This window comes from Dendronephthya gigantea, unplaced genomic scaffold (assembly GCF_004324835.1).
Source record: "Dendronephthya gigantea isolate DGI-Jeju-01 unplaced genomic scaffold, DenGig_1.0 000006F, whole genome shotgun sequence".
In the NCBI taxonomy this organism is placed as follows: Eukaryota; Metazoa; Cnidaria; class Anthozoa; order Malacalcyonacea; family Nephtheidae; genus Dendronephthya; species Dendronephthya gigantea.
Window position 1 is genome coordinate 2757340 of NW_021163016.1, and position 24095 is coordinate 2781434.

Genomic DNA, 24095 nt, shown 5'->3' on the forward strand with positions numbered 1-24095 from the left:
GCGTAGATATCCTGCCCATCCGCGTTTATTTTAACTCATGCACAACACGACGCCGCTCAAGCATGTTGTAAATAGTATTTGCAGAAAAAGCTGATGTTCATTCAACGGCCAGAAAACAAACCGCCTGTTTTTACCTTATATCATAGCATTGCCGAAGACCCGAAGGTTAATATACCCATTACATTGTAAATTGTCAGAGACGGCTGTAATTCTCAAATCTCATGCATGCCTACATTCATATTACACTTGCTGTGAAACAGGCAGGGTATCTACGTATCTCTTTGTTTAACTTTCAGTTTCGCTTTGTCAACTGTGTGAATTAAACCAACTAAACCTATAGCCTAAGAGATAAGAGATACTGAGAGACGACTATTTCGAAATAAAGGATGTTCAGATCAAATATTTTTCGTCGTTCTTAATTCATTTCCGAACTTCGCTCCAATTAGACGAATCAGTTCAAGCAAATTAAACTTCTAACGGATTCTCGCAAGGCAAAGCAACGGTGAACAACAGTGATGAAGAGACGAAAAAGTGAAACCAAAGCTCTCTACTCAGTTCTCCTGGGGCCTGGGCGCTTGTATTCTTCAAATTTTAAGGAAGTTCATGACTGGCGGACACACACATTGATACCTGGCATCTTGTGAAGACGCACATTTATTTATTAGAGCACCTTATGTATTAAGATGTCTATAACTTAAACGTTTCCAGCAGCAGTTAGTAGGACGTTGTGACTATAGATTTGAAATTATCCGAGGATAATGTACTTTAAAACTACTCATTAATAATGAGTTTCTTCGTATAGAAGAAGGAAAAATATGATAAGTAAATCGTATCCCATCACTGGATTATTGTTTGTTCTAAAACCCAATGAATTATACCCCAGAATATGTTATTCAGTTTATTTACAATTTATTGTAAAATTCATACGATATTTTAACCCTACGTTTAGAGCGTCCCCTTGATGACTAGACAAATTCTATTTACATGGAAATCGATAGAGCAATTCTTAAAAAAATGAATTATTAATCAGTTCAAAATTGAATCGTCTATATGAATTTTGAATCAATGCGAGATTTGTCCAGATTCACGTTAACTTAGCTTCGATTTTACCAGTTTAGACAATGTTTACTTGTGAATAAATTAGTTCACAAATGGAAAAGGAATTGCTTCCATATATTGTAAATCGTATAAAACACAGGCGCCCATGTTGCATAGAAACGTTGCGTGACACATCATTATGTATGCGATGCCCCATTCAAGACCAGAAAACAAACCACCTGTTTATATCAATTATAGCTGTAAGTTTGTTCGCTCGTTAAGCGTTAGGCTAAACTAAATATACCTGGACAGTGTAAACTTAAGGAAACTACAATTTCAAGAACTTGTGTAACAGTTACGACTATGTTTAAACTGGTAGATTTCCGTCTTCCTTTTGCAAATCTAATCAAAAACTACTCGAGGACACTTTGCAAAGTATCTTCTGTGAACAACGGCGGCGAAAAAAGAAAAAAATTAAACCAAAGCGTCATACTTAGCTCTCCTGACACTTTTGATTGCCCGGATTTCAAGGCAGTTCGAAACTGGCTGACCTCATCGAAACAATTTCATACAAAAAAGGTGATCGCTTCGGATCCAGAAAAGCGGTTTAAAATGCTAGTTGATGTGGCCTTCAATACTTTACTTCACCCATTCTGCAGTCAATCTGAACCAGAGACGTTGCTCTTGTATTTTACCGGCCATGGTCTTAACATTAAGAACACAGATAAGCAAGATGCAGAATCCACACTCTCTTCTCCGAATCTTGAGGATGTTGGGATTTCCAAAGAAGATCTGAGACCTGGGGAAGAGCATATAACACCAGAACGATATCTGAAAGGAGGTGAGCTTGTTTTGGGTGAGAGATTTGGCTATTCTGATTTGGAAGGTCTTCTTGAACCGTGGATCACAGCTTTGACAAGATCGCCCGAGACGAAGAACAAGCATCTAATAGTAATAGCTGACAGTTGTTTCTCTGGGATTTTGGTTAAAGATTTACAAAAGTTGGCACACAAGGAAGGTCCGTGGAATCAGAATGGTTGTGGTGTGACTGTGCAGTCCGCCTGTGGAAGCGATGAAGTGAATTATGTTGGATATTTCACTCCTTGTTTTATCCACTTCAACAAACCAGAAAACCGCGACATTCTTCAGGATCTTAAGCGAGAATGGAACAGTAAAAATAAGATAAAAAAGATCATATGCAGATATCTTTGTGATTATCCGTCTGCCAAAGCAGCGACAACAATGCCAATGGACAAGTTAAGTTCAACCATAGATTGTCCAACAGTGGAGTTCCAAGACCTTCCCGGCCTGACGCTTTTTGAAGATGCTGGATTCTATAAATTTTGCCTTAAGTATTTTTTGGACTTAAAAATGTAAGCTTTGTCTTGATTCACGTAAACTGTTTAAACACTAAAACGTTTATTTAACTCGATCGTGCACAACACGGCGCCGCTCTTGGTTTAACTGTTGTAAATACTTGCAGAAAAAGCTGATGTTCATTCAAGGTCGACCTGAAAACAAACCGCCTGTTTTTAGCTTATATCATAGTACTGCCGAAGTTAATATACCCTCCCTTTACATTGTAAATTGTCAGAGACGACTATAATTCTCAAATCTCATGCATGACTAGCTACATTAATTTTACACTTGCGGTGAAACAGGCAGGGTATCTACGCCGGTATTTTTTGTTTTGTTTAACTTTTACTTTTAGTTTCGCTTTGCCAACCGTGTGAAAAAGCAAAGCTATAGTCTAAACCTATAGCCATAATATCCTAAACGACAAGAGATAAAAGACGAATATTTCGTAATATAATTATGTTAGGATCAAATATCCTTCGTCGTTCTTTTCCGATAGTGCATGAACATGCACAATTCAACGAGAACGAACGACTATGCTGTTATGTTAATAAGTGTTATGTCGATATAATTATTGTAGCCGCATTATAACATAAGGAGAATGTAAGACACATTTGCACCAAACTGCTTGTACACTGATTTATAAATACATAATTACAAAGATCTTATTTATTGAGCAGTGAAATGTCGAAATGACGTTCAACCATTACACATTTGATGTTAGGGTTTTGATTTATACGTTTACGGGTGGCGATACCTATCTGCATTCCTGCATCCAGTATCCACGGCTGATTGATAAAACGACAATGTTTATTTCTGAAATATATTTTCCAATCGACTCATAGCAGAAGTCGATTCACATCCGCGTTTATTTTAACTAATCCACAACACGACGCCGCTCATCCATGTTGTGAATAGTATTTGCAGAAAAAACTGATGTTTATTCAACGGCCAGAAAACAAACCGCCTGTTTTTACCTTATATCATAGCATTGCCGAAGACCCGAAATTAATATACCCATAACATTGTAAACTGTCAGAGACGACTGTAATTCTCAAATCTCATGCATGCCCACATTCATCTTCAGTACACTTGCTGTGAAACAGGCAGGGTATCTACGTATCTCTTGGTTTAACTTCTAGTTTCGCTTTGTCAACCGTGTGAATTAAGCCAACTAAACCTATAGCTTAAGCGATAAGAGATGAGAGACGACTATTTCGAAATAAAGGATGTTCAGATCAAATATTTTTCGTCGTTCAGTTCAGTTCCGAACTTCGCTCCAATTAGACAAATCAGTTCAAGCAAATTAAACTTCTAACGAATCCTTCGCAAGGCAAAGCAACGGTGAACAACGGTGATGAAGAGACGAAAAAGTGAAACCAAACCACTCTACTCAGTTCTCCTGTGGCCTGGGCGCTTGTATTCTTCAAATTTTAAGGAAGTTCATGACTGGCGGACACGCACATTGATACCTGGCATCTTGTGAAGACGCGCATTTATTTATTAGACCACTTTATGTGTTAAGATGCCTATATAACTTAAACGTTTCCAGCAGCAGTTAGTAGGACGTTGTGACTATAGATTTGAAATTATCCGAGGATAATGTACTTTAAAACTACTCAATAATAATGAGTTTCTTCGTATAGAAGAAGAAATATAATAAGTATCGTATCCCATCACTGGATTATTGTTTGTTCTAAAACCCAATGAATTATACCCCAGAATATGTTATTCAGTTTATTTACAATTTATTGTAAAATTCATACGATATTTTAACCCTACGTTTAGAGCGTCCCCTTGATGACTAGACAAATTCTATTTACATGGAAATTGATAGAGCAATTCTTAAAAAAATGAATTATTAATCAGTTCAAAATTGAAACGTCTATGAATTTTTAATCATTGCGAGATTTGTCCAGATTCACGTTAACTTAGCTTCGATTTTACCAGTTTTTACAATGTTTACTTGTGAATTAGTTCACCAATGGAAAAGGAATCGCTTCCATATATTGTAAATCGTATCAAACACAGGCGCCCATGTTCTAGAAACGTTGCGTGCATGACACATCATGTATGCGATGCCTTTCAAGACCAGAAAACAAACCACCTGTTTATGTTATCTACTAGCTGTAAGTTTACTCGAAACTAAATATAGTCGTGACATTGTAAACTTAAGGAAACTACAATTTTAAGAACTCGTGTAACAATTACGACTATGTTTAAACTGGTAGATTTCCGTCTTCCTTTTGCAAATCTAATCAAAAACTACTCGAGGACTCTTTACAAAGCATCTTCTGTGAACAACGGCTATGAAGGAACATTAAAACTAAACCAAAGCGTCATGCTAAGCTCCCCTGAAACTTTCCATTGCTCGGATTTCAAGGCAGTTCGAAACTGGCTAACCTCATCGAAACACTTTCATACAAAAAAGGTGATAGCTTGGTATCCAGAAAAGCGGTTTAAAATGCTCGTTGATGTGGCCTTCAATACTTTACTTCACCCATTCTGCAATCAATCTGATCCAGAGACGTTGCTCTTGTATTTTACCGGCCATGGTCTTAACACTAAGAAGATAGATAAACAAGATGCAGAATCAACACTCTCTTCTCCGAATCTTGAGGATGTTGGGATCTCCAAAGAAGATCTGAGACCTGGGGAAGAGCATATAACGCCAGAACGATATCTGAAAGGTGGTGAGTTTGTTTTGGATGAGAGATTTGGCTATTGTGATTTGGAAGGTCTTCTTGAACCGTGGATCACAGCTTTGACAAGATCGCCCACGACGAAGAACAAGCATCTTGTGGTAATAGCTGACAGCTGTTTCTCTGGAATTTTGGTTAAAGATTTACAAAAGTTGGCACACAAGAAAAGTCCGTGGAATCAGAACGGTTGTGGTGTGACTGTGCAGTCCGCCTGTGGAAGCGATGAAGTGAATTTTGTTGGATATTTCGCTTCGTGTTTTGTCCACTTCAACAAACCAGAAAACCGCGACATTCTTCAGCATCTGAAGCGAGATTGGAAGCTTAAAAGTGATGTGGAAAAGATTGGATACAGACATCTTCACCTGCCGTCTCCCGAAGCAGCGACAACAATGCCAATGGACAAGTTAAGTTCAACCATAGATTGTCCAACAGTGGAGTTCCAAGACCTTCCCCTGACGCTCTTTCACGACGCTGGATTCTTTAAATTTTGCTTTATCCATTTTTCCCAGTTAAGATATAACGCAGCGTACACATCTGTGCAAGCTACAGAGTTTCTGTCGCAGCGTAAATTCGAAATCGTGGATTTCAAGCTGAAGATTACAAGGCATTGTACACCACTGGCTCTCTTCCTTGTGAGGGACGCACAAGTCTCCAGCTGTTTTGTTTCTGTTCAAATTCATTTCCAGCCTCGAGAAACATCCTTGGATCGCGTGACCAAAGTCAGCCTGGTTAGTTACGAACTGCCAAACAACTCTCATCGCGAAATTCTTAGTAACGTCGTTTTCGAAGATAATTTAGCTCCCAATCGTGTTCACATCAGTAACCTCGCTATCACTGAACAACTGGTAAAACAATGCAAAGATTATGTGGACGCCACGCAACGTAAAAAATATCCTGTAAGTTGGTCTGATGACTGGAATATGACCGATAGTTACTGGCGAGAGGAAGCTATTAGGATGAATTAAAGTGGATGAAGTGGAATATATTGATGAAAAATCTTTGTCATAAAGAAACTGTCTGTTTAAACTTTCACATTATGTTATTATTAAACCCTAAATATACTGAAGAATCTTTCAATACGTATAACTTAGATCAACGCAATTCGTTAGAAAATTAGTTTAGAATGATTTTTAAAGATTATAATATAACAACTGCATGTAAGTCCATAGTGTGAATATTTTGAATTTAGAATGTCAATTGCCGTATAAATTTTCATACTCTCAGTATGGATCCTTCTAAAAGCGTCAGTGAACAACGGTGGTGAAGAAACACAAATGTTAAACCAAAGCGCTATACTCCGTTCTCCCGGGCGCTTGTATTCTATAGATATCAAGTATAGTTCATGACTGGCTGATAGCATCGAATTGCTTTCATCTTGTGGGGATACCCATTGACACGGATACAGTTGAAATGAAAACTTCAGAGAAAACGTTCAAAATACTTGTAAATGTGGCGTTTAAGACTTTATTTTCTCAATTCCGCAATAATGCGGACCCAGAGATGGTGTTGTTGTATTATACTGGCAATGCTATTTCTACAAGAGAAGCAGATGAGATAAGATCAGAAAGAACCATCGATTGATTAGATTAATAGTATCTAGAACTGATGAGTTTTAGCACCATAAAAATCCTGAGTTTTGATCAGATATAATCATCATTAGGGTTTCAGGATTTCATGTGATTAGGACGTATGACTTATATTCTCATGAAGTACAAGGTGTGTAGTATGCAAGTCCTCTAAATTTAAAATTTTTAACACGAATCTTTGCTGAAGCATAGTGTAAAATAAATTTTAGTACATTTTAACGTATAATTTAATTATAACATATTATGGTAATGCATGTCGGCAACCATGTTATTCAGTTGAAGTCATAGTGTTAGGTTATGGTAATTATGGGGCAGGGTTGGTAAAGGATGTTGAATTCACCCTTGATACAAATAATAAAGACACGAAAATATGGAATACTGCCGATCCAGTTTCAGCAGTTTGTTTTCTTTAATTTATCTGATAGAGCGTACCCCCATGTTCATAAAACTGACTATATAATTGCATGACTGATTGATCAAATGACAATGTTTATTTCTGAAATATATTTTCCAATCGACTCATAGCAGAAGTCGATTCACATCCGCGTTTATTTTAACTCATGCACAACACGACGCCGCTCATCCATGTTGTAAATAATATTTGCAGAAAAAGCTGATGTTCATTCAACGGCCGGAAAACAAACTGCCTGTTTTTATCTTTTATCATAGCACTGCCGAAGACCCGAAGTTAATATACCCATAACATTGTAAACTGTCAGAGACGGCTGTAATTCTCAAATCTCATGCATGCCGACATTCATATTACACTTGCTGTGAAACAGGCAGGGTGTCTATGTATTTTTTTGTTTAACTCTCAGTTTCGCTTTGTCAAGTGTGTGAATAAAATCACAGATAAAATCAACTAAACCTAAGCGATAAGAGATATAGAAGCGTTTGGATCGCGTGACCAATTTGTGTAGAATGTTTAAATTGGTAGATTTCCGTCTTTTTTTTGGAAATCTAATAAAAAACTACTCAAGGACTCTTTGCAAAGCAACTTCTGTGAACAACGGCGGCGAAGGAACAATAAAATTAAACCAAAGCGTCATACTTAGCTCTCCTGAAACTTTCCATTGCTTGGATTTCCAGGTAGTTCGAAACTGGCTGACCTCATCGAAACACTTTCATACAAAAAAGGTGATTGCTTCGGATCCAGAAAAGCGGTTTAAAATACTCGTTGATGTGGCGTTCAATACTTTACTTCACCCATTTTGCAATCAATCTGATCCACAGACGATGCTGTTGTATTTTACCGGCCATGGTCTTAACATTAAGAAGATAGATAAGCAAGATGCAGAATCCACACTCTCTTCTCCGAATCTTGAGGATGTTGGGATTTCCAAAGAAGATCTGAGACCTGGGGAAGAGCATATAACGCCAGAACGATATCTGAAAGGTGGTGAGTTTGTTTTGGGTGAGAGATTTGGCTATTGTGATTTGGAAGGTCTTCTTGAACCGTGGATCACAGCTTTGACAAGATCGCCCACGACGAAGAACAAGCATCTGGTGGTAATAGCTGACAGCTGTTTCTCTGGGATTTTGGTTAAAGATTTACAAAAGTTGGCCCACAAGGAAAGTCCGCTGAATCAGAACGGTTGTGGTGTGACTGTACAGTCCGCCTGTGGAAGCGACGAAGTGAATTTTGTTGGCTATTTCGCTTCGTGTTTTATCCACTTCAACAAACCAGAAAACCGCGACATTCTTCGGCATCTGAAGCGAGATTGGAAGCTTAAAAGTGATGTAGAAAAGATTGGATACAGACATCTTCACCTGCCGTCTCCCGAAGCAGCGACTACAATGCCATTGGACAAGTTAAGTTCAACCATAGATTGTCCAACAGTGGAGTTCCAAGACCCTCCCCTGACGCTCTTTCACGACGCTGGATTCTTTAAATTTTGCTTTATCCATTTTTCCCAGTTAAGATATAACGCAGCGTACACATCTGTGCAAGCTACAGAGTTTCTGTCGCAGCGTAAATTTGAAATCGTGGATTTCAAACTGAAGTTTACAAGGCATTGTACACCACTGGCTCTCTTTCTTGTGAAAGATGCACAAGTCTCGAGCCGTTTTGTTTCTGTTCAAATTCATTTCCAGCCTCGGGAAACATCCTTGGATCGCTTGACCAAAGTCAGCCTGGTTAGTTACGATTTGCCAAATAACTCTCATCGCGAAATTCTTGGTAACGTCGTTTTCGAAGATAGTTTAGCTCCCAGTCGTGTTCACATCAGTAACCTCGCTATCACCGAACAACTGGTGAAACAATGCAAAGATTATGTAGACGCCACGCAACGTAAAAAATATCCTGTAAATTGGTCTGATGACTGGAATATGACCGACAGTTACTGGCGAGAGGAAGCTATTAGGATGAATGGACGATTTGCGCTTTAGACAAATTTTTGATCGAAGTAACTACTGAGAAGAAAATAAATCATCACAGCTAGAGAGATCTTACTTAAATTAGTGCAAATGCAAAGTTTGGCTGCGAAATTTTGTAAAATATGGAAAATATAGCCATGCGAAGTTGGCATATTTTGTATACTTTTGTATTACGTGTGGAAATGTGTAACTAAATTAGTTACAAACTTCCGGTTGTAATGCAAAAGTATACAAAATTCGTGAACTTCGCATGGCTATATTTTCCATAATTTACAACAATTCGCATGCAGCGAAACGTGGTAGTTTTACTAATTTTAATAAGCTCTTTCAGAAAATGTCCTTTTTATCGCCGAGGTGGGAAATTAGTCTAAAGCGCAAGTCGTCCATCAAAGTGGATGAAGTGGAATATGTTGATGAAAAATCTTTGTCATAAAGAAACTATCTGTTTAAACTTTCACATTATGTTATTATTAAACCCTAAATATACTAAAGAATCTTTCAATTCGTAACTTTTAGATCAATACGCAATTCGTTAGAACAATTAGTTTAGAATGATTTTTGAAGATTATAATATAACAACTGCATGTAAGTCCATAGTGTGAATATTTTGAATTTAGAATGTCAATGGCCGTATAAATTTTCATACTCTCAGTCCATGTAATTGTACTTCCTAGCTCATGGCTGTATAATTGCCACACCAAGGATTTTTCTTTTCTTTTTCATTTCATTGTTATTTTTAAGATTGATTCACGTTTTTGTGTGGAAATCTAACCAACATTTTTCGTTATCCCATCAAATCATAAAATTCATTTCAGGGTCATTCTGTGTGTGAGAAACGATCTTTCTTCGACAGAGGACTATATGAACGATCTTTCTTTGACAGAGGACTAAATGAACGATCTTTCTTTGACTAAACGATCATCCGTTTACTCAAGTTTAATGTGTCATCTTTCGTCCATGCTTGTTTGCATTTGCTCTAGAAGTCTGCCAACATCTGGCTCAGATCTCGCTCTTTCCTGTCGTGGAACCCTACAAAACAAAAAACATTAATAGATATCTCGAAAAATCCGAAAACATGCAATTGGCGACTCACCCTGAGAAATCCAGGAAGTTATTCCTCATGGGAACAGGTGACCCTATCCTCTTTTTTGCCTCAAGGTTTTCTTCGTCATCCACGGCAACTTTTGTCGTTTTCTTCAACTTCGGTCGAACTTTTCGAAATGTTGTGTTTACTCGTGAACGACGTGTTGTGGGACTCTGCAGGAACATTTATAATTTAAATATATCTCATAGAGGATGACTTAGATTAAAACGAAACGCTCGAGGGAATTATTGCGACTTTCCCAGGCAAACGTTTTCACAAGACTCCCCACGTATGAAAATGAATACCTTACCTTCAACTTAATCGTCTTTATTTCAGGATTAGGTAGAAAAAATGGCGACATAAAAACATTTCTTTCTTCAGTACAGACATCCTCTTTGAGTGAATTCACCGAACACATTTGTAAAAACATGTTGCTGATGTTTGTCATCGGTTTTTCACTGCTTTCTCGTGGACCTTTTGAAAAAAATATGATTAAGAACAAACATTGAGAAATTGATTGACTGTCAACAAGATACTGCGCGCTGGTGTTATTTGTTTGCAAACTCCGCTGTTGTAACAACTAATGAATGTTTTAAAATATCTAGTTGTAGAGAGTTAGTATAATTTAGAACTGCATGGTATATAAAGTTATCCAGCGATTCGAAGGCAAAATAAAGTCTTGAAATCATGTTTTCTGTCAAGGTTAATGGAAGGTAGTTCTTCCACGAGTGATATTAGGTGAAGAAAAAGCGATTATTCCTCGACCTCCAGTATCTAACATGAGAATAAAATGAAGGTTTTAGTCACCCCTTTCCTATCACTTACATGAATCGAGTCCTTGTAGTTTATCTAAGTAAAATGAAAGGATGAATTTAGCGCGTTTTTCCAACATACTAATCACATCGTCTCGCGCTGAAAAGAATCTCGAAGAAAGGATTAAACAAACGTTGTTGATTAGCTTACTTTTAACTGAGGGCATCGCGTTTCGTTTGAGATAATCCTTTGGTCGCTTGCCACTGTTATCCCTGGCATCGACACAAGCTCCTGAGAGGAAAATTTAACAAGGAAAATCATGACGGTCGGCGGTCGCGACCATGGTCATATTCGCCGGAAAATGGCAAATACGACCATGGTCATATTCGCCGGAAAATGGCAAATACGACCATGGTCATATTCGCCGGAAAACGACTAATTCGACCAGGGTCGAGTTCGCCGGAAAACGACTAATTCGACCAGGGTCGAGTTCGCCGGAAAACGACTAATTCGAACATGGTCAAGTTCGCCGGAAAACGACTAATTCGACCAGGGTCGAGTTCGCCGGAAAACGACTAATTCGACCATGGTCGAGTTCGCCGGAAAACGACTAATTCGACCATGGTCGAGTTCGCCGGAAAACGGCTAACTCGACCATGGTCGAGTTCGCCGGAAAACGACTAACTCGACCATGGTCGAGTTCGCCGGAAAACGACTCATTCGACCATGGTCGAGTTCGCCGGAAAACGACTAATTCGACCATGGTCGAGTTCGCCGGAAAACGACTAACTCGACCATGGTCGAGTTCGCCGGAAAACGACTAACTCGACCATGGTCGAGTTCGCCGGAAAAAGGACTAACTCGACCATGGTCGAGTTCGCCGGAAAACGACTAACTCGACCATGGTCGAGTTCGCCGGAAAACGACTAACTCGACCATGGTCGAGTTCGCCGGAAAACGACTAACTCGACCATGGTCGAGTTCGCCGGAAAACGACTAATTCGACCATGGTCGAGTTCGCCGGAAAACGACTAATTCGACCATGGTCGAGTTCGCCGGAAAACGACTAACTCGACCATGGTCGAGTTCGCCGGAAAACGACTAACTCGACCATGGTCGAGTTTGCCGGAAAACGACTAACTCAACCATGGCCGAGTTCGCCGGAAAACGACTAATTCGACCATGGTCGAGTTCCCCGGAAAACGACTAACTCGACCATGGTCATATTCGCCGGAAAATGGCAAATACGACCATGGTCATATTCGCCGGAAAATGGCAAATACGACCATGGTCATATTCGCCGAAAAATGGCAAATACGCGCTTGGGATACAAGAATAGCGGAGTGAAGATGGAAACACTCGCACGAAAATTGATACAGATTTTGGACGCGACAAGAGACAATCGCGAGAAATGCAATTTTAGGGCCTACGGGCTCGACTGTGATCCCAGTGTTTCTCTGAGCTCTGCAGTCCAGTTGATGAAGATTAATTACAGATCCGTGTGTGGGATCCATTGGTTAACCACAGATGCTGGTATAGCTCCCTCAAGAAACTCATAGATTTATTTAGTGGTGGAAAAACTTACTGTAATCATCGAGGAGCAGCAACACAACATCATTGTGATTAAACATGGTAGCCAAATGAAGAGCCGTGTAACCCTGAAAGATTTGCACAAAATTCACAAACTCACGACATCGAATGCAATTTATTCAAATATGATTTCGATAGCGATTATGCCAAGATCATATTTACTTACCCCCTTATCACACCAAGAAAGATATCAATTCCCACGAAATATAAAAGTTAACAGAAAGTTTTCCTTATTAGTAAGGAAACTACTACATGAATGATTTTCATCTCAGATTTCACTAAAAAACTACGGTATATAAAGCAAAGATACAAAATTTTGTTAAAACTTACATTCTGTAGATGTGTGCATCACCATTCCATGAAATAAAAGAAATTAAAGATAAGAAAGTCGTATTTTCAAATCACATATACCATTAAATAATGATTTTACAAAACAATGCAAGTCATATTAAAAAAACTAGAAGGTTGCTTTGATAGAGAAAGTCTATAATAATAATATGATAAAGAGACAGATTATGTACTTCATGAAAAGGTCTAGCGATTTCACGGCTATGGTGGTCTATACGTGGCTTTAAAATAGTGCAACAATAGCAAAAAGTGCTTTACATACAGTTTGAATTTCCGGGTCCACTCCATTCGCTAACAAGAAGTCCACCTGGGCGATGCTGCCGTTCCTTGCGGCCCAATGAAGCGCTGTCTGATGGATGGAAAATACATTTTGAAGGTGGAAATGCTGCGATCGACAAGTTTCTCATTAAATTATGAAGCAATGGCGTCATCATGCAGGTGAAATTATGAGTTCCTTCTGTTATAAATATCAATATTCACTTTCGATATTTCCATATTCAAGATAATTAAACTCGGATTACTTACGTACTGTAGACGTCACCGTGTACATATCAGATAGAATCGTATGATAAACATAGAAATATTGGAAAAGCAATAAGTTTTGTTGAAAATTCTGCTTTAAAGCAAATGAAATGACGCTGATACATACCCCCTGGCAATCGTGCCGTTCAGATGAAATACACAATTTATATGAACCCGGAGAAAAAAGAAAGAAAAACGAAAATGAGAATTTTGTGATATTTCATACTGTGATGCATCTATGATTAAATCAACAAGACTGACAGAAATGATCGAAGTGAAATATCATTCTTCAACTTACCCAGACAAAATCCTGATTCAAGAGGAACAAATTGAGATGAAATATTGAAAAATAAATTATATTTAAAACAGCATGAACTAGTACTATATCGTGATGTTCATATATCTTGCACGTACAAGTATAAATTTCAGGGAAAAATCGATGAACGTTTATACCTTCATCGTTGCAAGATTGGGATTCTTCTTTAATAGATCTTTGACGTTTTGTATGTGACATTCAGGAGAACAAGCAAAACTGAACAGCCATTCCTTTTCAACTTCGTTCAACTGTAATATATAAGAAACTCGTAAGCTGAAGGTTCGCCCAGCATGCAGTACATATACAGTCTCAATTCTATAAACACACCAAGCGATGTTACTTGCGTATATGCCAGTTAGCCATGCAGCTGTTAAGTACAATATAAATTATTTTTCAATCAGTGAGAATTCAGCAGATCTTTCAAGAGCGCAAGGCGTGACAGTAGCTGATAATCAAAGTCATTTGAAGTTGTGATATCGCTGTGTTCAGAAGTAACTTCGGTTTGTGAAGAAACCTTGTCCATTTTTCTTGGTTATATGAACACAGCGACCACAACTCAGAATTTCTACAATTGACATGCATCACGCTTTGCGCGTTTGAAAAGGAAAAGGTCTACTATACTGAAAACTCGCATTTTCTCATAAAATTTTCATACAATGGTACACTTCATTTGCCATCATAAATGCAACTGTATATAAATATATCATGCAGTATGGCATTTCATATAACACAACACAATAGACACTGATAACCGTTTAACGAACATAACGGAACATAGCCATTAAGAGGTCAATCTCAGAAACATTCAAATAGTTTTTCGGACACAATTTGCCGCGTGCATATAAATTCATTACATCTTAACAGATTGTTTGTTTAAGACATTTACTAACAAAGAGGGTTTACATACCGTGATTTTACAGGCAATAAAATTAGGCGTATACGTTGAAATACCTGTCTGTGACATGACCGCTTTGATTAGATGTTACATGGTTACATCGCTTATCATCTTAAACGTAGTCTCATAAGAGTACGGACTACGGAGTACGTAACAATCAAAGAATCGCGCGTCATTTTAAATAAATCCTTATTGGTTTCAGCCACAGTAATACGATTATATTATACTGTCTATATTATCATTATATACATGTTTAATCGCTAGTACATACTATTCATGTTATATACATGATTTAATCCAACTGTGCATCCAAAACCATTGCCCGTAATCGAACTTTCCTTTAATTTCACTCCAATATGGAGAAGTGATAACCCGAGATTAGCCAGCCTACCTTTTGTGACATATTGTCGGCCAAAGTTTTTAGGCTTGAAATCAGCTTTCGGTTGAATCACCGTTCACACACGGCGAACTCAAATCGTTATATGTTTCAGGGATAACGTATGATGAATTCTTGCAGTGCTTGTTAGACAAAACAGACTCTCGTGTTTCGCAGCTCGTCAGCTCGATTTTATAATTACTTCTTCGTTAAAATGTACATATATATCTACCACAAATTCGCAAACCAGACAGCTGCCAGTTGCTAATGACTGTATACGCAAACATCCGTTCACTAACTTAGGAATTCGCTCTCTTTAGTGGCCTCTCAAGACCGTAACACGTTCCCAAAGTATAACTTTCAAGTGTTTTTGTCAAATGAATTCGCAGAACAAAAGTGTTTAACTGTTTTGCGGCCGGTAACAATACGAGCAATGTCTGCCCTTTGCAAATTTAGCGACAATTGCAATCATAAATGAAGCATTTCAGTTATTTATTGTTCGTCTTCTTTAATTTACTTAAACAGAAAATGTTTGGAAATTATTCGGTTGGCAGGCAAATATTTTAAATTGATGAAGAATTTTGTTTGACCTTAGAGTTAGTTGTTGATTAGGACTGACTTTGAACCGGAGCAATAGTTATCAGTCAGAAAGTAGGAACATTAATCATTATGCTCAGTATGGGGTTTTTAAAACAGCGTTTCACAGCAGGAAAACAAGACTTGTATTCAGTCAAATGAAACATCGATCCGGCAGTGTGGGCGAGAGGTTTGATTTGCATAATTTCAGAACTAGATGTATTCATATCTTAGGCAACGCTGATAAGTTATCTTTTTGCACTTATGTTCCCATAGACGATGCTCATCAAATGCTTTGAGATACGTTTTTTTTTGAAATTGAGGAAAATTTTTGGGACTAATATAATACATACATATATACAGGCAGGTTTTCATTTGGTTTCACAGAATGTCTCTTGGGGACATTCTCAAAACTCTCAATTTGATATCCGCCTAAAATTGTAAACATATGAAGTTGAGAGTTGCAGATGGACAATATATGTGTGAGAGCCTTCCCAGCTGTCTCTTTGAGTATGGGTTTTTAACTGCGAATGGGTGTTACTATGAAATGCCCTCCAACGCCTACTCGCAGGCCTAAGTCTCTTCTCCAGCGTTCATTGGCTGAGATTTTGCGTTTCGACCAACTTTTTAAGTTGGCTTTAATGCTTCCCGACGTCATTTTACTGTATTATGACGCTAAATCTTCTTAATATGATCTTATTTTATAAGTACACAGTACATATACTGCATGCAAAGGTTACACAATCCTCATCATTCTTCTCCCGGGGGGGGGAGTACGTTTTTGTCCAGTGTTTGTTTATCCCGATTTGGAACGTCCCGTAAACTAGAAATATGGAGAGTGTTGATGTACATTTTTATGACCGTTTTTTCGCAAGGAATTACTCGTAAAATGGTTGTCTTTTCGTAGCTGGTGAAGTTGTTTGAATGAGTAAAAAGTGCATCACATTTGCTGAGGTTTGCGGGAAGTATTACAGTGTTGAAATGATCGTCAAATTAACATGTTGAAATCTGTGTTGGAGCTTCGGCTATTGTAGTGTTTTAAAGGATTAGGGAAAAGTTAAGCTAACAATGCCTTTGCCCAAGAAAATACCACAAAGTCTGGCCTCGAAAAGCTCGTGTGCTGGAAGGGTTTATGTAAATCGTTATAAAGTTGTGAAAAGAATTGGAAGCGGTAATTTTGGGACGGTGTTTCTTGTTGAAGACTTAAAAGATGATAAAGACATGTGAGTATAGTGTACTTGTGGATTAGATTGTGTTTAATGCTGTCAATACATGTGTATATAGTTTAATTTGATTACTGTGTTTTACTAATAACCCATAACCAACTTATGCTTGGTTACTCTGTCTATAATTTCAAGATACTCGCGGTTAATAAACTAATAAAGATAGATGCAATTAGCACTTTTTTACTTTGTTTACTCGCTTTTAAATGTTCAATACTATCTTTTGATTGTATTGCGAAAAACTTTGTTGACTCATCGTTTCACTGCACGGTGGTATATTCTCCAACAAGAAAAGTTGTATGGCATAGATAGTATACTATAGTATAGTAATTGCACAAATATAATAAATGCCTTATCAATGCCATTTCACCAACAGTTGCTTTTTCTTTAACATGTAATTTTCAAAGCCAATGTTGTATTATGATTGATCACTTTAAAGGAAAGTGTTGAAAGAGATATCTATTGGCGAATTAAAGGAGGACGAGACATTTTCTGCTAAAAGAGAGGCTGAGATGCTATCACAGGTTATTGATGTGCAACTGATATTATGTTAAATTTAATTGGCTCAAAAACCACTTCCACTAGCTTTCCTTTGATCATTCAGTTCTAGTTTTTTTTATTTGAATTCCAATTTAGAAATCCAATCTGATATAATTGTTTCTATTCCTATCTCTAGCTTGAGCATCCAAACATTGTAAAATATTTGAACAGTTTTGTTCATATGGAATCTTTTTATATTGTAACAGAATTTTGTGAGGTAAAGAACACTCGGCTTGTAAGTGCCTGAAGGTTGATATGCATGTGCCTGAAGGAACCTTTTTCATTTGACATGACATCTTATTTTTGAGATATTGTAACAAAATAGGTAACAAAATCTTTTTCAGTTTACACTACGTTCCCTCTCTACTGTTAACTTTAGGGAGGTGATTTAACTGATAAAATAAAGGCATGGAAAAAAGCAGGAAAGACATTTCAAGAATCACTTATCATTGCATGGCTCATACAATTGCTGTTAGCTATTCAATTCATCCATAAAAAGTAAGTACAATGTCAGAAAAAAAACTAGTTTTTCCTGCCTTGTATAAATGTTAATTCTGCAGCTAATTTTGCCTCTTATTCTTGCCTTATAGAAAAATTCTTCATAGAGATCTTAAAACAGGGTATGCTAATCCATTTATCTAAAAATCGCACGACTACATTCAATTTTATGGGTTAGAATCAGATCTACATGACTAATGTGATGATGCGTATGACTCAGGTGTCACTATCACTTTAAGACAGGCAGATAAGTGGAACTTGACCTAGTGGCTTAGTTTCTAGAGTATATTGAACTAGAAAACCAAAGGTCATGGATTTGATTCCCACATTTTTTAAGCTAGTTTTTAAGCTTGCCCAGTTGGTATCTCAGAGTAGCACCATCACAATATTAAACCATCAAACGTCTTCACTTAAATATATCCAATGTCTGTTTTCTGAATCGAAGGAATATATTTCTAAAGAACAACATGATCAAAATTGGTGATTTTGGAATCTCAAGAGTACTTATGGGGACGTCGGAAATGGCAACAACATTCGCAGGAACTCCGTATTACATGAGTCCAGAACTGTTAAAACACGAAGGATATAACTCCAAGTCTGATATTTGGTAGGTATAAATATAGGTAACGTATTTTTCAAAAACACTGTTCACTTAGATATTGCAGCTTGAGGTTCACTGGAGAAATTATGATAAGTAAAGGTTAACCTTCCATTATTCTAGGTCCTTGGGTATTGTCCTTTATGAACTATGTACATTGGATCGGCCTTATAAAGGGGAGGTAAAAGCTTTTTAATTAGTTCAAATTTTTCCAGCAGCCCCCCTCTATTTTAAGATATGTTTGAAGACTGTTAGCAGTCCAGGTGTTTTTATTGAGTTCTTACATGTAACTTGCAGAACCTGATGGGAATCATGTACAAGATTCTTGAAGGGGAAACGCCGGCATTGCCAGAAAACTTTCATCCTGAGTTAAGAAAGTTGTATAGTTGGTAAGGTTTCAAGTCTATGCTCTAAATATATGACGAGCAATAAATATATGACAAGCAATAATGGTAAAACCAGGTCAATTTGTTAACCATATATGGTCTAGTTAAAAAATGAAATGTTTCACTTTTTAGTATGTTAAGCAAAGACCCAATCCAAAGACCTTCTGCATCAGAACTATTAACAAACACTTTTATATCAAAACACGTAAAGGTACGGTAGAAGTTTTTATCACAGGAAATTTTTCGACCGGAGTATAGCAATGGGGTGGGAAAGGGGGTGATACTACACTCTCGTTAATAATTTAAGAAATTATATTTTGAAAATGCTGAAATGTCCACTCCCCCCTGACTTGATGCATATCAGTAATCATGTACCAAATATTTCTTCTGCAATATTTTAAGGAAATAAAAACAAAGATTGAACAGCACAATGCAGCCAACAGCAGCAAAGTGAGGTAAAGTGGTAAACACAAAGATTTTTATTGCTACAAACTAACTTTTGGTAAATAAACTTGCTAATATTATCTTTTACCTTCTTACGAATTATCTTCTGACAGAGGAACAAAGGGAATTTGCGAAAGTCAATATCAGTCTCCTCTGAAGAGACCAATGACACCAATGTAAGAGTCAAATACTCGCAAGATAAACGTATATTTTTAAATTTTGCTAATTTTTACGCCAGTATATTTAGAGCGATAAATATTACGAGTGAAATCTCTCATTTTCTATTGACCCTTGTTTTGAGTGAGTTAAAAAGCAGTCCAAAGATGCATCTTCGAGTATTTTTTTGTAGGGAGAAGATGAGATTAAGAAAACAGGAGAAAGCCGACGCCGAAGCTGAGAAATTGAAGTTAGTTAAATAAAAAAGAACGGTTTGAAATGACTGCCGTGTTTGACAAATCTTATTTGTATTTCAATGATATTTTTTAGACTGTACACAGCAAAACAGTTCGTGGAAAGTCGACAGCAATTTTCACATGTGAAGAAAAAACAGGTACAGTTATTTATTTTGTGGGTCGATACGATTGTGTATCAGAATTGACAATGATTTCGCCTAATGACAGATTAGGACGCAAAGAATGCAAGTAATGTTCCTCTATAGGAGGGAGATAATAGAGCCATCCAGTATCAAGAATATAGAGCTCAGTTATTACATGGAGTTGCCACATGAATTTTGTATTATATCTAATTTTACTTCTGTTTTCAGTCTCGCGTATCCGTGGGACTCCCTTGGGTCGACGAACATCCGGATGTGTTCGGTGAGTTGGCGGAGATTTCCGAAGAAGGCGCGGAGAGTCCAAGGTTATCAGGGCTAAACGACAGGTCACGTGTAATGAACGTGGTCAGCAGCAGCGGGGACAGTGGGCATATTGCAAGCGATCAAGAGGAGGAGGAGGAGGAGACTCGGGACGAGATTGAAGACACCCTTTCGAGCGAAGGTATCGTTGGACGAATTGTATTCTGCCGCATTCATTGTTCTAAAATAAACATCTCAGACAGAAAAGAGTTTGATATTTTTTGACAGATTTCATATCATTTTACCATCAAAGATTGGTGTTCTTTTCATCTGTGCGGTTGGATTTCAGTCTGCATGTATAGATCAAAATTGACCATTATCATTTATGAGATTAATAATGATTTACTAAAATCGTTATCCATTGAACTTTGTCGCTCGGGGTTTCTAACGTTGTGTACGAAATCTTTCCTAGAACACGAGCTCACGCTAACAAACGTCACGACGATTCCTGAAGATATGCTGGAGGCAGATACGTATTACTCTCAGTTTGACGATGAATTCGAGGACGACGAGGACCACGGTGACAGTGGTGGATCCGAAGGGACAGACGAGGACGACGAACATCACGCACTGATCAACCAGCTACAGGCAGCCCTGGAACTCGATACACAGGAAACCCTTGTCGAGGACGACACTATGGAAGAAAGATCCTCTCAAACGTTACGGCAGCAAAGGATTTTAGCTTTAAAACAGTATCCTTTTGTTAGGGTTTTTATATAAAACTTTTTTCCTAATCACTTTTTTGAAAGTGCAAACCCCTGGAAGGTTACTCGCTACAAAAAAATATCGATGGATTCGATGCCCGAGCAACTTGTTTTGAGAAATCAGTTTCCGGCTTTCCAGAAAGTGTCCCAGAAACTGTACTATTTCCGGAAATTTTCCGGAAATTATTCTCAACCTTTTGAGATAACTGATTACACATTATATTTAGCGGACCTATAGGATAAGTATTGACGTAATTTGATAAATATTAATATGGTTCCTTCATTCGCTTATCAGAGAATGCATCAAGATGCTAGGTGAGAAGACTTTTAAGAAGGTCTACGCATACTTGAAGGAGGTTCGGTTTGATGCGGAGGAAACAGTGAACGAGCAATCGATCTTTGAAGGTCTTGGAAAATTTGTAGCTCATCCAACTGACTGCTTTCTCGTTGATCAACTTTTGTTCTTGGAGAAACAAATGGAGATTTCCGCAAGTGTCCAGTATGAGTAAAGAGTTTAGTTGAAGGGAAGTGTGAATCACCAGTTTAATGGTGTCGCTTGGTAGCTTGGCCCAAAACAATCCTCCAAAATCCAAAGAAGAAAATAAATTTCTTTTTAGCCACAATCAGAAACAGGATAACGCTGTAGATTTTTAAAAGGTGGACAGCTAGGAAACATTGATCCATTTTCTGAAGTTGGACAAACCAGGAAAGATTGCTTCCTTGCAATATTTGTAGAAGGTGGAACTAATCCATAGGACTAATCCAGCATTTCCACAAGCACTTTTCACCTTGCTTACGGCCATGTTAGTTTTCAACCTGGAATTTTGTACTAATTTTTAAACTTTTTTATTACTGTATAGTGTATACATGAGACAATCGACCCAACCACTGCCTGAAAAAGCGCTGATCGCGAAATAAGCGTACAATAAATAAATATGGTCTAATTTTTTGGCGTTTTGTAAATTACCACTGACCAGGCCAAAAAAATAATAAAATTTGATCTTCTTTCATCTCGTTTTATTTGTCTATATTCATCCATTATGCATCTCACTATATATAGCTCAGCGTCAGCGCAGTGAATTCAATATGGCCGCCAATGTGGAAGAAAAGGAGTTAGAAAGTTACGATTTTATTGTCGTCGGTGGAGGTATAGCCGGCGTCTCGTGCACAGAGTACTTATCCAGTTTGAACATTGATAGAACTATTTGTCTTATATCTAGTACAGATTTAGTTAAGACAGTTTGTAATATAAGGAAATTTGCACGAACTCTGGAAGAATTTGAAGTAAAGGAGAAACCACTCAACTCTTTGGCCAGTGATTGTCATAATGTCACTGTTGTTAAAACTACTGTTATTGGGTTTGATCATAAAGGTATGTCTACGTTTTCCAAAAAGAAACACATTTTGCCTGGCTTGCTCATTGTCATTGACAAAGTCACAGAATAAGAAAAGTCCTTAGTAAATTGGGACTAAATCCTAAATTTAATCCTTGAGATGAAGCATGATTAGATTTAGGATTTGGGTTAACCCTAATCAACCATAAACCTAATCTAAGACCTAATCCCAGGGATTAAATTTGTATTTAGCACCCTTTACTGTACTAGACCTCTTAGACCTCTTAGCTCTTGGCTTTGCTTGGCACTCAATCTGAACCCAACTTCTTACAGTTGTAACTGTAGTATTTCAAAGCAGTCCATTTAATATCATTCAGCTCATAAGGTATTGGCAAGCAATAACAAAGAATACTGGTATAAAAAGTTGTGCATTTGTACGGGGGCAAGGCCAAATCTTATCGTAAAGGAAAATGAACATGTTCTTGGATTACGAGACTTGCAAAGTGTTGAGGATTTTCAAAACAGACTTTCGACAGCAAGAAGAGTTGTAATTGTTGGTAATGGTGGAATATCATTAGAACTTGTGTAAGTGTTACTTTTTAACCTAATAATAGATTAAATAAACTATATTAAGTATATTTATATCTGTTTAGTCACTAAAATCCTTTCACATCAACTATAACATGTATTTGCAATATAAGTAGAGCTCTTTTGGGGACATTTCTGTGCTTTGGAGGAGTATTTTTACAGAATTACTGACCAAAGGATGTTTTTCCAGGTATGAACTAACTGGATGTGAAGTTATATGGGTCATAAAAGACGATGCCATTGGAAATGCGTATTTTGACAAAGGAGCTGCTCAGTTCTTTCTTTCAAGCTTAAAACAAGGTTGCAGCTTGCAAGAAGAAATGAGCAATAAAAATAAGGAAAGTTGTGCCCAAAACTCTCAAGATGACAAGATGATTGCAGGTATACTGAAGTGCCACAGAATGAGAAATATAAAGTCAAGATAGATCTGGTAAAAATGGTTTGACAATGTATAACCATCTAAAATCACAATAGTATATAACGTTTATCTCCTTCATAGAGGGAAAATCAAATTATGGAGCAGCACTAGGATTTGGCTGGAAAGAGGAGTTGAGTTTCAGGAAGTACAGCACTGATGAAAAAATGCAGAAAAATGTGACAGTAGAGTACAACTCTGAAGTGCGAAACTTGTTTACTAGAGAGCGATTTAAAATATTGCACGGAGATATGTTTCGTGAACCAGGCTGGAACATATACCTTGAATTACAGAGTGGTAAAATTATTGGCTGTGATTTTGTTGTATCAGCCACAGGAGTGATGCCAAATGTCGAAGCTTTTGTAGCCAGTGCTGAACTTAACGTTGCAGAAGATGGAGGCTTGATGGTTGATAAACATATGAGGACAAACATCAACAATGTATATGCTGCTGGTGATGTATGCAATGCATCCTGGGAACATTCCGATTATTGGATGCAAATGCGACTTTGGACGCAAGCCAATCAAATGGGTGCGTATGCTGCAAAGTGCATGACTTCAGACATGGATGGAAGTGAAAATTTTATGGACTTTTGCTTTGAGATGTTTGCACATGTGACTTCATTTTTCGGTTATAAAGTGATACTCCTTGGGAAGTATAACGGTCAGGGTTTGGGCTCAGATTATGAAGTGTTGCTGAGGTGCACAATGGGTCAGGAATATGTTAAGGTGGTTCTGCACCATGGTAAAATCCACGGAGCGCTGTTGATCGGCGAGACAGACCTGGAGGAAACATTAGAAAATTTGATTCTAAATCAAATGGATGTAAGCATGTTTGGTGAGAATCTCTTAGATCCAAATATCGACATTGAGGATTATTTTGATTGAAAAATAATTGAAATAATTAACATAATTTATTGCAGTTGATACAAATTCAAAATACAAATAAAAATGAATATATTCTCTTTATCAACTTCTGTGAACTTTGTTTGTTT

At 37.5% G+C, this 24095-nt stretch overlaps 3 protein-coding genes across 3 annotated transcripts; 2 read left to right on the plus strand and 1 right to left on the minus strand.

Moving 5' to 3' along the window:
* Nucleotides 1–9543: 9543 nt before the first annotated feature.
* Nucleotides 9544–15345, minus strand: LOC114516536 (ankyrin repeat, SAM and basic leucine zipper domain-containing protein 1-like). The gene is made up of 11 exons (XM_028536057.1): nt 14958–15345; nt 13809–13919; nt 13096–13182; nt 12816–12818; nt 12652–12654; nt 12481–12553; nt 11106–11186; nt 10968–10991; nt 10453–10616; nt 10152–10315; nt 9544–10087 (listed from the first exon to the last, which is right to left on the minus strand). Exons 1-11 carry the CDS (start codon nt 14967–14969, stop codon nt 10003–10005), a joined length of 807 nt encoding a protein of 268 aa, XP_028391858.1. The 5' UTR covers nt 14970–15345; the 3' UTR covers nt 9544–10002.
* A 957-nt stretch (nt 15346–16302) lies between these two features.
* LOC114516491 (serine/threonine-protein kinase Nek11-like) lies at nt 16303–21737 on the plus strand. Its single transcript, XM_028535987.1, has 16 exons — nt 16303–16741; nt 17181–17265; nt 17418–17498; nt 17661–17779; nt 17872–17901; nt 18225–18386; nt 18501–18558; nt 18675–18766; nt 18896–18974; nt 19166–19218; nt 19321–19383; nt 19557–19613; nt 19694–19757; nt 19971–20202; nt 20473–20752; nt 21060–21737. Exons 1-16 carry the CDS (start codon nt 16587–16589, stop codon nt 21271–21273), a joined length of 1824 nt encoding a protein of 607 aa, XP_028391788.1. The 5' UTR covers nt 16303–16586; the 3' UTR covers nt 21274–21737.
* Nucleotides 21738–21849: 112 nt separating this feature from the next.
* LOC114516492 (pyridine nucleotide-disulfide oxidoreductase domain-containing protein 1-like) lies at nt 21850–24017 on the plus strand. Its single transcript, XM_028535988.1, has 4 exons — nt 21850–22136; nt 22476–22683; nt 22877–23067; nt 23186–24017. The coding sequence occupies exons 1-4, from the start codon at nt 21851–21853 to the stop codon at nt 23986–23988; spliced, it is 1488 nt and encodes a 495-aa protein (XP_028391789.1). The 5' UTR covers nt 21850; the 3' UTR covers nt 23989–24017.
* Nucleotides 24018–24095: the final 78 nt, after the last annotated feature.